The following is a 12,416-nucleotide window of genomic DNA, read 5'->3' as shown; positions in this document are numbered from 1 at the left end:
TAAGCTACAAGAATAAAACATGCTTTATAAAAAAATCTTATTGATAATGAGTAATAATCATCACTAGCAAAAATACACCAACTTTGTGTTTATTTATGTCTTTCTTTCTGAACTTAAAAAAAACACAAAAAACAGTTCACAGACATGGCTTCTCCACCTCATTAATTTTTATTATGCCCCAATGAGGTATGCATTTATTAACGCAAAAGTACATTATTAACATTGACTGAGCTGAGACATGTTTATAAGTATTCGTTTAAGTAAAAGATCCTCATGTGTAGATATTTAGACATATGAGGGGTAGGAGAAGATGAACCAGCATGCAGCAGCTGCTCAAATCCATTAGCTGCTTAGATCAAAATTTAGAAAAGGATTTATAAATGAATGGAGTGAATAGCTTCATGATTAAATTCTAGTTACACTTAAAGAATTGGTTTGGTTTTATGTCAGGCTAATTAAACTTTCTATTGAAGTGATGTAGGGAAGTTGTTATGATCTCTATATAAAGCCTCAAATGAGAAACTTTTATGACAATTAAATGTCAAGAAAAGATTTTCTTCTCTTGAGAAACTTGGGAAAAATTAGAATCCTTTAAATGTTTGTATTTTTTCTTTTGTTCTGACCACTGGATACCTAAGTAGTATTTATGTTTTGACCACAATGATTATGAAACATTAGGCCTACACTATCTTGACCTCTTACTAAGAAAAGCATTTTTTTTATTGGTACTCTATGTACTTATTTACATACTAGAGGCCCTGTGCGTGAAAATTCATGCACTGGGGGTGGGGGGTGGGGTGAGTCCCTCAGCGCGGCTTGCTCCCTCTCACAGTCTGGAAGCCCTCAGAGGCTGGAGGCGACCAGCAATCAGGGGAAGGTGACACACCCATCTCCCCTCTGCTGCTGCCACTGCCAGCAGCACAAGCCTCAGCCAGCCCTGGTTACCTGAGCCTCAGGCAGCCCTGAGCAGCTGGGCAGCCATCACCTGAGGCTTGCCTGTGCCTCTTGCTGGCCATGGGCTGCCCAGTGGCTGAGGGTGGGTCTGGCTGCACTGTGTGCCTGCCACCTCCTCCCAGCTGAAAGGACTGGGTGACTGGGTGACTCCAGGAGGGCTGAGGGGACTGCATGTCACCATCTTGTGGCAATAGGCACCACCATCTTTGTGATGGCATGACAGTCAATTTGCATATTCTCTCTTTATTAGATAGCACTAGAGGGGTCCCTCAGATTGGCCTGTGGGATTAGGCTGAAATTAGCTCTTCAACATCCCCTGAGGGGTCCTGGATTATGAGAGGGCACAGGCCAGGCCAAGGGACCCCACTGGTACACTATTGGGCCAAAGAGAGATGGGAGGTTGGCCAGCTGGGAAGGAACTGAGGAAGGGCTCTGGGGCATGTCCAGCCCATCTGCTCAATCCAGATTGGCCAGAACCCAGCAGCAAGCTAACCTACCAGTCAGAGTGTCTTCCCCCTACTGGTCAGTGCACATAATAGCAATTGGTCAACCAGTCAACTGTCTGCCCCCTCTGCCCATCATAGTGAGCAGTTGAGCTGCCTTATAATATCATTAGCATATTATCCTTTGATTGGTTGAACAGCTGACCAGTTGACAGGACACTTAGAATATTAGGCTTTTATTATACAGGATTTATCTATTGTAGTACATAATTTTATATAGTAAGTCATATAATTCACCTTTGGAATGATGTTATGATAAAAGATTAAAAGATTATTAAAATAAATATTCTCTCTCTCTCTCTCTCTCTCTCTCTATATATATATATATATATATGATTTTGTATGTGTTAATATATTTAGTGAAAAAATCAATTGGAAAAAAGCTTTAAAAGATAATAAATTTGTCTTATATTTAACTTAATTTTTCCACATTCTAGGTATAACTTACTATTGCTAAATCACCAGGAAAAGGTGCCTACACTCACTTTTTTTACCACCATTCTCTTAAAAACCTACAATCTATGACAATATTGTCAGCTTTTTATAATAGCCACAGTAATTTTTGTCTTGTCTCAAATTCATTTAGTTCATTTAACTTTCCAGTTCCTAATCATGTATCATCCAATTATTTTTTAATTATAGGGAAAATATTTATCAAATATAATTAATATGATATTAAGAAAAAATAAGTATATAGCAAAGTTACTGTAAGTCTCCAAATTCCAGATTTATAAAAATATCTAATTTCCCTTAAAGTCTTACACTGCCATTCAAAAAATTAAGAAAGTGGCTTAATTACTAAATTTATATAATGAGAAGAAAGATATAATGATTACATACTTATTTTTGTTACTACTATTTATTTTTGTTATATCATGCAGGTATTAATAAGTTAAATATAAAATGGTTTTTGGTGAAGAACTCTTTTGTAAAGATTGTAATATAATTATAGTTTAAGAGATGAATTGAAAATTAAATTGAGTATGTCATAAAGTGAATATAATACCTGTTTATGTTATAATAGGAAAAGATTGAGTATCGCTATAGTTAAATAAGATATATCATCTATAAAATGGATTTACATTCTATAAAATAACAACCTACTTTGGTTATGAGGATGAAATGAGTTAATGTATTTTAAAACATTTCTGCCACAAAAGTATTCAATAAATATGGGGCTGGGCAAAAGAAGGTTTATAGTTTTGAGTACTAAAAACTCAGAGTTTATTCTTGTATTATTATTTATTAATTATTGTATTATGCTCCATATGAGCAACTACAAACCTTCTTTTGCCTACTCTTGTATAAGCTACTAATGTAAACTCAACACTTTTGTAAAAAAAAATTTAAAAATCTCTTTTACTATTTTAGTAATGTCATCCTAACCACCACTAGAACTTATCTGAAACAATTTTATATGCACTTACAGCACCTGGATTTTTGTTTCTCTAACATTATGAAGTAGCTACATCTAAGCTTGACTTGAGGGGAGGGTAGTGGATCAATATAATTAGTAGAAAGCTGGAATATTTTAAAATATATTTCTGGTTAATAAGAGGACACAATTATTATTAAACTTTTCATTAATATTTATAATTAAACTCTGCTTATTCTTGAGTTATACTTTTACTAGATGCCCAGTGCACGAATTTGGCACAGGTGGGGTCCCTCGGTGTGGTCTGTTATCAGAGCCAATGTGGGCTGTCTCACCAGGTCCCTACTGGAGAAATCGGGCCTGCTGGATGGGGGAGGGAGGACCATGGGAGGTTGGCCAGCCAGCCCCCCAATCAGGGCTGATGGGGGCCAGCCAGTGGGAGGAGGGACTGGGGGATGTTGGTGGGTGGGGAGAGATTGTGTGTAGTTGGCCAGCTATGGTGGCTGTGGGAGCACACTGACCACCAGGGGAGAGCTTCTGAATTGAGTATCTTCCCCTTGGTGGTCAATGTGTGTCACAGCAATCGGTTGTTCCTTGTCAAGTCATGAACTGTATGTGCTAGTACCAATGTGCTCACTGCAGCTGGGGGTGAGTATTTAATAGCTGTGACTAGTCTTTGCAGGAATCCTAGGAAGGCACAGTCATACAGACATGTAGGATCTTGACTTTGGGTAGTGAACACACAAAACAGATGATGTATTATAGAATTGTACACTTGCAACTTATGCAATTTTGTTAACCAATGTAACCCCAATAAATTCAATGAAAATATTTTTAAAAGGCATGTAGGCTCTTCTAGTAAATATATTTCTTCTCTAAAGTATGTAGAAAACTTCACCTATGCTGCTGCCACTGCTGATTTTGGGAGGAAAATAACCCATTTTATATATAGGCTACTATTAATCAGTGTATATGTCTCAGATTGTATAGTGGAAAGAAAAAGGTATAACCAGTAATATTTGTATATCATGTTGTCTGAATTGCTGAAAAGACTCTATTGAACAGAGAAGAAATTAGGAGGATTATTTTGTATTGTTACTTTTTAAATCCATAGTCTGAAAAGTATTAGGTTCTTTGATGCACCACATAATTATTTTCTAAAATAAAAACAATATACCTAGGCTATTATCATGGCATATTTGGTGTATGTAAAGCACTTTTATAATCTCCTTAGCCAGATCTACTTTGAAAGACAGTATTTTGATTTTTCTAGGTCCTAGGTCAATGTTCTCCGAACAGATCCATTATCATTTCTTTCTTTCCTTTTGTCCTTCACACTCCTATAGTAGGGCGATTGCACTCTGATTAATTAGAAATAATATGTGATGAAGACTGTATAGAGAAATCTTAATTATTCCATTCTTTGGGATGTAATTTTAACTTAAAAATCATTTTGTGATGAATTATGTAGCCACTATAGTTACATATAAATTATTAACACAAAGATTCATGACTCTCCTATCTATATTTTATAATTTGTAATCCTCAAGAATTTAAATCAAGTAGGATTACTTACTAAGAAATAAAACTAAGATTTTTTCACCTTATACTCTATCCTCAATTTGGTGTAAGCCCTCATCACAAGTTAAACAATTGCAAGAGTTTTAAAATCAATATATTTGGTTAATTAGGTATATGATCTATTTTAGAAAATTATATTATTTTGAAATGAAAATATTTTTAAAAGGCATGTAGGCTCTTCTAGTAAATATATTTCTTCTCTAAAGCATGTAGAAAACTTCACCTATGCTGCTGCCACTGCTGATTTTGGAAGGAAAATAACCCATTTGATATACAGGCTACTGTTAATCAGTGTATATGTTTCAGATTGTATAGTGGAAAGAAAAAGGTATAACCAGTAATATTTGCATATCATGTTGTCTGAATTGCTGAAAAGACTCTATTAAAAAGAGAAGAAATCACACATGGTATCTTTTCTCTAATAAAATAATTGGAACAACTGGTTAAAAAGTTCTAGTCAGAATTTGAAATATTAGCATTTCAGAAGCATTTCTTTGGTTAACTACCATAAGCAGAAGTTTTATACTATGCAATTTTATGACCAGAATATTCTATAGCAAATACACTTTAATAAACAGTAAAAGAATAGAGGCAGAAAGTAGATATTTTAAAAAGCAGACAGAACTAGAAGTCTACCTTTTGCTAGATTTCAAAAGATATTTGAGTTCTAAAACTATCTGCTTTCATGAATAAGAGTTTTTTTCTTCCAGGATAAAAGGTTGTGTATTTTAAGAGGACAGCCTTGACTGGGCTGCTCTGTTGGTTAGATATGCCAAGTTTTCAGGTCTGATCCCTGGTTAAGGCACATACAAGAATCAACCGATGAACACATAAATAAGTAGAACAACAAATCAAACAGTCTTTCTCTCGCTCTCTGGCTCTTTCCTGCCTCTCTCCTTAAAATCAATCTTAAAAATTTGAAGCGGGCAAAGATTTGGGAGAATTTCAAAATCCCTCAAGAGGAAAGGCAATGTTTTTCTATTTCTAATCCTTACCAAGATTTTCCTACTGTTTTAAATTTGGAGGTTTTATGCTTTTGCATAACTAAACTTTGAAATTACATATATACACATGGGGGGAAAGCACATAAACTTTACTCACAGGCAAACTGAAGTATGGCCTCTCTGCTAAGAACGCTTCCCACAGTGTTGGCTGCTAAGCACTGGTAATGGCCAGAATCTCTTGCTTCGCTCGGATTGCTTATAATGAAGGTCCCGTCGATCAAACTGTAGCGATAATCACTTTCCAAATCAATCTCTGTTCCATTTCGAAGCCATCTAAGGGAAAATCAGAAGACAAATTGTGAAAAATGACTCGAGGCATTATAATACTCCCCGGGAGTGTTAGAATTTCACTGAAGGGAATTTTTAAGACTTAACGAAAAATAAGTAACAGTGAATTTCTACCTGTAATTGGGGACTGGATTGCCACGAACTTCACAATTCAGTGCTACTTTCTTTTCATCAGAATCAGTTGGAAAAATTATATCATCTGGTTCTTGCACAAACACTGGCCCATAGTCCACACTTTCTGTAAGGACCAAGATAGATACGTTTTAAAATTTCTTGAAATACCAAGACATGTTTGTTTCTTTTTCTCAATTATGTTTGCATTCAAAATTCTTGCTCTTCCTTGTACTAAGGCATATTACTAAAAGAAAGCGTTAGCTATGAAATTATATTGTTTTAGTAGATTGCAAATATTTAAATGGATTTTTTGTAGTTGACTGAGAATTCTCATAAAAATAGGATATATATATATATATATGTATATATATATATATATATGGAAAATGGAAAATAAGCATTTCAAGCATTACTTTTGTATATTTTAAAATGTATGTCTTTATATTCATCTAAAGCAGAGTATTATTATGTAAATAATATAAAACAAAAACATTATTTTAAAAACCTAAAAGTTTTTAAGCTCTTAGAATATTAAAAATAATATACAATAAAGATAAAATATATGAATTAATATTGTGTTACTACTTGGATACTACAGATATAAAAAACATCAGCCCTTATCCATTCTTTATATATTCCTTTTTTACTTATTCAATCAAGCACTACTTAGTGCTGATAATGCTGAAGTATAGGGAGAAATCGTGTAATACAAAAACATATATTGTCATGGAATAAATAAAATATGTCCTCAAAAATTTAAATAACTGAATAAAAATGTCAAAACTAATATTCATCAGTAAGTAAATAAGGTAAATAGGAAATCAGAAAAAAACATGAAAAAGGAGTACAAAAAGAAGAATACTAAAACTTCCTAAGTGCCTACTGTATACCAGATACTAGATTCCATCTCATTTAATTAGTTAATACTCAGAGAAATTGTATAATAAAGGTAATTTTAAACCAACAAAACTTTCATGGAAAAGTAGAAATGGATACAGGCTCCATATGTCTGGTTGGTTTTGAGGAAGACTATTCTGGTAGAGAAGTGATGGGTAAATGTGCTGTGGGAGTACAAGTCATGGTAGCCTGTGTGTGAGGATTTATAGAATTATATGCATTCCTCGGATCTACAGTGTCCTGAATTGTGAACCTAGCAAAAAAAGTAAAAACTTTTTGCTTTATATTTAATAATCATGAATTTGATTGCATAACCTTAGATCAAGATTCTCGCCTTGGTAAATTTTGAGATATTCTGTGCTGTGAGACTGTCCTGTGCTTTATTAGATATTTCCCATCATGCCTGGCCTCTCCTCACTAGATTCCAGTAGCGCTTCTCCTCAACAAGTGATAATAAGTAATGTCTCCAGACAATGTTAAATATTCCCTGGTGTCAAAATTACCCTCTTTTAAAACCACTGCCTTAGGAAGATGAAGAGGGGAAATTTTAGAAAAGCCGTATTTCCAATGTCTGTACGAAACAATTAAAAGTTTACTTGGTCTGTGGATAACCAAAAGAAAATTTCAAAATACTATGCAAAAATAAGTGTCCCAGGAAACTTGATCTTTAAAAAAATGTTAACTTAAAAAGATGTATACTTTCATACTTCAAATATATTGTAGATAAACCAATTTTTCTTATTTAAATGCATAAGTCTATTCTTCTGGGGCAATGAAAATAAGTGTCATGATGTTCTAAACTAGGGGTGTCGAACTCAATCAGAGAAGGGGCCAAAATCTAAAATCCAGCCTAAATCGCGGGCCGAATGGTTTACTGAACAGTCATAAACTGTCATTGTGATGGAAACGCAGCGGAGTGCAGTGATGACAGCGCAGTGCGGGCCACATTGCAAGGCCTGGCGGGACGGATTTGGCCCGCGGGCCTTGTGTTTGACACATGTGTTCTAAACATTCATTCAATAAAAACTGAGCACTCACAATGAATAGAGGATGAGAAGCATTTTCTTTGAGCCCTAGATAACCTAGCTGAGGTTCTTTATCTTAACTCCTTAACTCACAACAAAAACATATTATGAAAATAAATGAAATGTATTTCTCTACACCAAATTATACCAACATTGCTGACACTTCTATTTAAAAATAAGGAAAATAAGTGATTGCATAAATAAATAACCAGAGAAAATTATTCTCAAAATATTAAATTGTTTTTGCATCATAATTAATTAAAAAAATTTGGCAAAGCACATGAAACCTCATTAAACTCTCAATTAGAGGTAAACTGCACAATCGAGTTATAAAAATAATCTTTATACACTGAAATGATTATTTATATACTAGAGCAGTGTTTCCCAAACTTCTCTCATGATGAGAATCACCTGGTGGAGTTGTTAAAATACAGATTCCTGAATATCAACTAAGAAGTGCTAAGCTAGAATTTTTTGGGGACATATAGGTAAAATTGTATACTTAACTTAGAGCACTAGGGCTGACTTTTAATAGTTTGCAGCGAGGGAGCCACTCTGCTATGTATGAAACCCCAACCCAGAAGCAGATCTCTATGAATGGTTTAGCACCAGGGGCCAATGGGGAGCCAGCCAGCCAAGAGAAAGGGCCACAGGAGTGCACTGAACACCAGGGGGCAGCCCTTGCATTTAGTGTTTGCCCCCTAGTGGTCAGGAGCATCATAGTGAGTCGTTGACTGGTCAACAGGTCTTTCCAGTCATTTGGACATAATGGTTGCTTAGGCTTTTATATATATAGATTATAAATGCCTAGGATATATAAAATTAACTTTTAATAAATGTATTTTATATATCTATACATTACCAAACTCATGAGTTTTAGAGTCAGACATACTTTGGTTTAAATTCCAGTACCATCATTTTCTATGCTTGAGCTAACTACTTTTATCTTTTGCTGTTCAATTTATTAATAAAAGGATAATATGCAAATCAACTGAACGGCAGGATGACCAGTCCCTATGATGCGCACTGACCACCAGGGGGCAGATGCTCAATGCAGGGGCTGCCCCCTGGTGGTCAGTGAGCTGGGAGTGACTCTCAGCTAGAAGTTCTGAGCCAGGTTCCCAGCTGGGGAGCATAGCAGTGGTGGGCCTCCGCGGTAGAGCTAAGGATGTCTGACAGCTTAGGGTTCCCAGACAGAGAGAGGGTACAAGACAGGCTGAGGCATATCCCCCCACACCCTAAGTGCACGAATGTTGTACACTGGGCCTTTAGTAGATAACAATGTCTTGTTACAGAGTTATAATGAGGATCAATGGACATTAACACATATAAATAAATACATAGTAAATCATAAGTACTCAATAAATGTATATGCAATATGGCATGTAATACAACAACCATGTAGCCAAACTAAGCCCTCCCTTCCCCCCCCCCATTTTATAGATGACAAAACTGAGGCTGAAATATTATAAATTAACTGAATGTATATAGCAAATACATGATGGACCTGTATACAAATCCAAATCCAGAAATGTTGGTATCTAGAACCTAATTACCACTATTACAATTTACAAAGCACTTTCATAGTATTTCATTCACTGAGATGAACATTGTAATTATTTCTAATTCAAAGATGTAAATTCCAAGGTTCTTAGTGACTTCTTCAAAATTAACCACAGACTAAATGGTTGATTTTAACTAAGGTTCTTTGGTGTCAAATCTTATGTTCTAAAGAATGTCAAAACAGACAAGAGGAATAAAAGTTTGTCATTCTGGAATAGCAGAAGGGAAAGACTTGCTAAATTACAGACTGAAAAACAAGTGACTAGTCTGAACAACATTTATTCTATCATACTCTGTATCTCTTTGTTGTTCATTGTCAACACCATAAGCATCTCTCATCCTTTCTCTCTCTCATTTTTCTCTTGGAAATAAAGTTCATTGTAAGGGGTGAAAAAGCATGTGTTTCGGTAGAGTACACCAATTCCCAGCAAAGAGTAATCAATTATGATATTATCTCTGAGAATATTATTGATCTATCTACAATAATAAGAGGGTAATATGCTAATTAGACCAGATGTCATTCCAGATATCTTTCCTGACAAAGTCAGGCCCAGCGGGAAGCCAGCCAGATCCCAGGTGCCTGTGGGCAGTCCACGGGAAGCCAGCCTGCGTCCCAGGTGCCTGTCAGCAGCCAGAGGAGGGAAGCAGCCCGGGTTCCGGGTGCCCGAGGGAAGCTGGTGCCAGTAGCAGGGGGAAGGAAGGCCTACTCTTGCAGCAATTTTTGTGCATCAGGCCTCAACTTCTTCTATAATCATAAGTCAATCTATTAATAAAGATAATACATTTATTGCTTAAAGCAATATCCTTGTACTTTGCAATTGTTAGCTTGATGGATCTGTAACTTGAGTAGATAGACTTCAAAACTTACATGATGGTAAATCAACACAAAGATCATGATAATCAATAAATCAAAATCTTTACTGAACATGGCAGAAATCTTTCAGATAGTTGTGTAACAGGCAGAGGCCATCACACTTATTGTTAATTTTTCCATAGGGCTAATGCTTTTGAGTGCGTTTTTTTCTTGAACAGACTTTTAATGAACAGACTACAAATATCTGTAGATGGCTGAACTTAAAAAATGCTAGTGGTTATTATCTGTGAAATATTGGATTCTGTCAAGTGTCTTCAGTTTTGAAATGATCTTAGTTTCTCTGCTACAAAGAATGAGGGAATCAGCATCCTTTTTCTCACTTCCCCTCACTTTATTTCCTAAATTTTTTCAGTTTTGTTTGTTAATCACAGTTCACATGGTTTTTTATTAACAGTTATTACCTATTATGATATTAAACATTTATTATGTCTTTTCATTATGGGTTTCCATTTCTGCTTCCTATTTTCCCCCAATTTAAATATCCTTGTTATATGGTTAAGAATATAAGTTTGTTGTCTTTATAACTAAAAGAAAACTTGACTGGGTATTAAATTAGGCATTCACTATGAATGACTGTAGAAATCTTCTCTCTGTTCACGTTTAAAATTACCATGGTGATGGCTGAATTTAGATTGACTTTCTTCACTCCCCAGGGACTGGAGTTTATGCCTGGATGCCCATAGGCCTTTTTCCTCATCCTTTAATTTCAAGAATTTTGCTAGATATATATTATGTCATTTTGTGTAGCTTGCTGAATTTTTTGAAGAACATATATTTTTCCTTTGTTCTGTTCACCTTATATCACCTAGGCATAGCTTGGATTTGTTAGACTTATTTATCATCTCTGTAAAAACTTTTATACTTTTCTTATTTGTTTGAATTTTTTTAATGTGGCTGCTGTGTTCCTATCTTTTCAGTTGCCTCAATATTTCACTATTGGTTGCTATGGGCCTATCATTTCAGGGTATGTGAAATCTTGTAGTTACAAAAATCATGTCTGGTCCACCATCCTCTCTCTCTTCTCTGAGGGAAACATAATTCTCCCAAAGAATTTGCACTTATGAAAGTAATAGATCTTCGAATAGTTAACTAAAAGGTGGAAGGTAGACATGTAAGAAAGGTAACAACTAAACTTTTCTGGATAGCTTTCTCTTAATTTTATATCAGAAAAATAAGATAAACTATAGAATCATCCAGATTATTTGGGAAAGATGATCTCAGTTACGGAGGCAAGCCAGGGGCAAGGTTTAGAGGTAATTATATAGAGTGACATAAATTGGAGCTGTTTAATGAATTATACTTATAAATCTAAATTGGCATTCATATATATATATATATATGTGTATATATATATATATATAGATATATATATATATATATATATATATATAGTAAAAGCACAATATGAAAATCGACTGAATGACCTAACAGCAGAACCACCTAATAGCAGAACAACCATCCGGATGAAACTTCCGGACAACCTTGCTATGAGATGCATTAGCGACAGGCCAGCTAAGGAGGGTGTGATGCAATTGGTCAGGGGTGGGGGTGGGGGTGGGGCTGCCATCCCCTGCAATCACCCCACAGAGGGAGGCCCAGACCACACTCTGCCCAGCGATCAATTGTGGAACCTTGGCCATGTGAACAGGGCCTTCTTTTGTGCAGCAATCGATCCCAGAGCCCCAGTATGATGGGCAGGGCCTCCTTCTGTACTATGATCAATTGCGGAGCCCCAGTTGGGTGGGCAGGGACTCCTTCTGCATGGCGATCAATTGCAGAGCCCTGTGATTGATCATCTCAAAGAGGGAGGCCCAGGCTACCTGACCCAAGGCGCTGCAGCAGTGGGCGGGGCCTCCCTCTGTGGAGCAGCCTATCTGGCAGCCTGCCTATAGCCCCTCAGAGGGAGGCCCAGGCCAGCCAAGTGATCTCACCCCCACCTGTCGCCCACAGAGGTAGGCAACCAGTGACTGGATGTTGGGCAGCACTGCATAGATGGCAAGCAGTGGCAGTGGCAATGGCTGGGGTGGGCCAGCTGCCTGAAGCCAGGAGAAGAAAAGCCCCAATAGCCCTGATCTCCAGGCAGGCCTAGGGACTCTACCCCAGGTGTCCTGGATTGAGAGAGGGTGAAGGCCAGGCTGAGGGACACATCCTCACCCTCTCCCCATGCATGAATTTTGTACACTAGACCTCCAGTGTACACACACACACACACACACACACACACACACACATCCTATA

At 36.4% G+C, this 12,416-nt stretch overlaps 1 protein-coding gene across 1 annotated transcript in view; it reads right to left on the bottom strand.

Annotated features, from left to right (window-relative positions):
* CNTN5 (contactin 5) overlaps positions 1-12,416 on the bottom strand; it is a 720,133-nt gene that overhangs the window by 390,171 nt on the left and 317,546 nt on the right. Inside the window, exons 4-5 of the mRNA XM_036427705.2 lie at positions 5,820-5,943; positions 5,515-5,690 (exon numbers count right to left, since the gene is read on the bottom strand). Of these exons, the coding sequence (XP_036283598.1) occupies positions 5,515-5,690; positions 5,820-5,943 (300 nt within the window). The remainder of the gene's footprint in view (positions 1-5,514; positions 5,691-5,819; positions 5,944-12,416) is intronic.

Source organism: Pipistrellus kuhlii, unplaced genomic scaffold (genome assembly GCF_014108245.1).
Source record: "Pipistrellus kuhlii isolate mPipKuh1 unplaced genomic scaffold, mPipKuh1.p scaffold_m20_p_9, whole genome shotgun sequence".
In the NCBI taxonomy this organism is placed as follows: domain Eukaryota; kingdom Metazoa; phylum Chordata; class Mammalia; order Chiroptera; family Vespertilionidae; genus Pipistrellus; species Pipistrellus kuhlii.
This window is presented reverse-complemented; position numbering and strand designations above follow the sequence as displayed.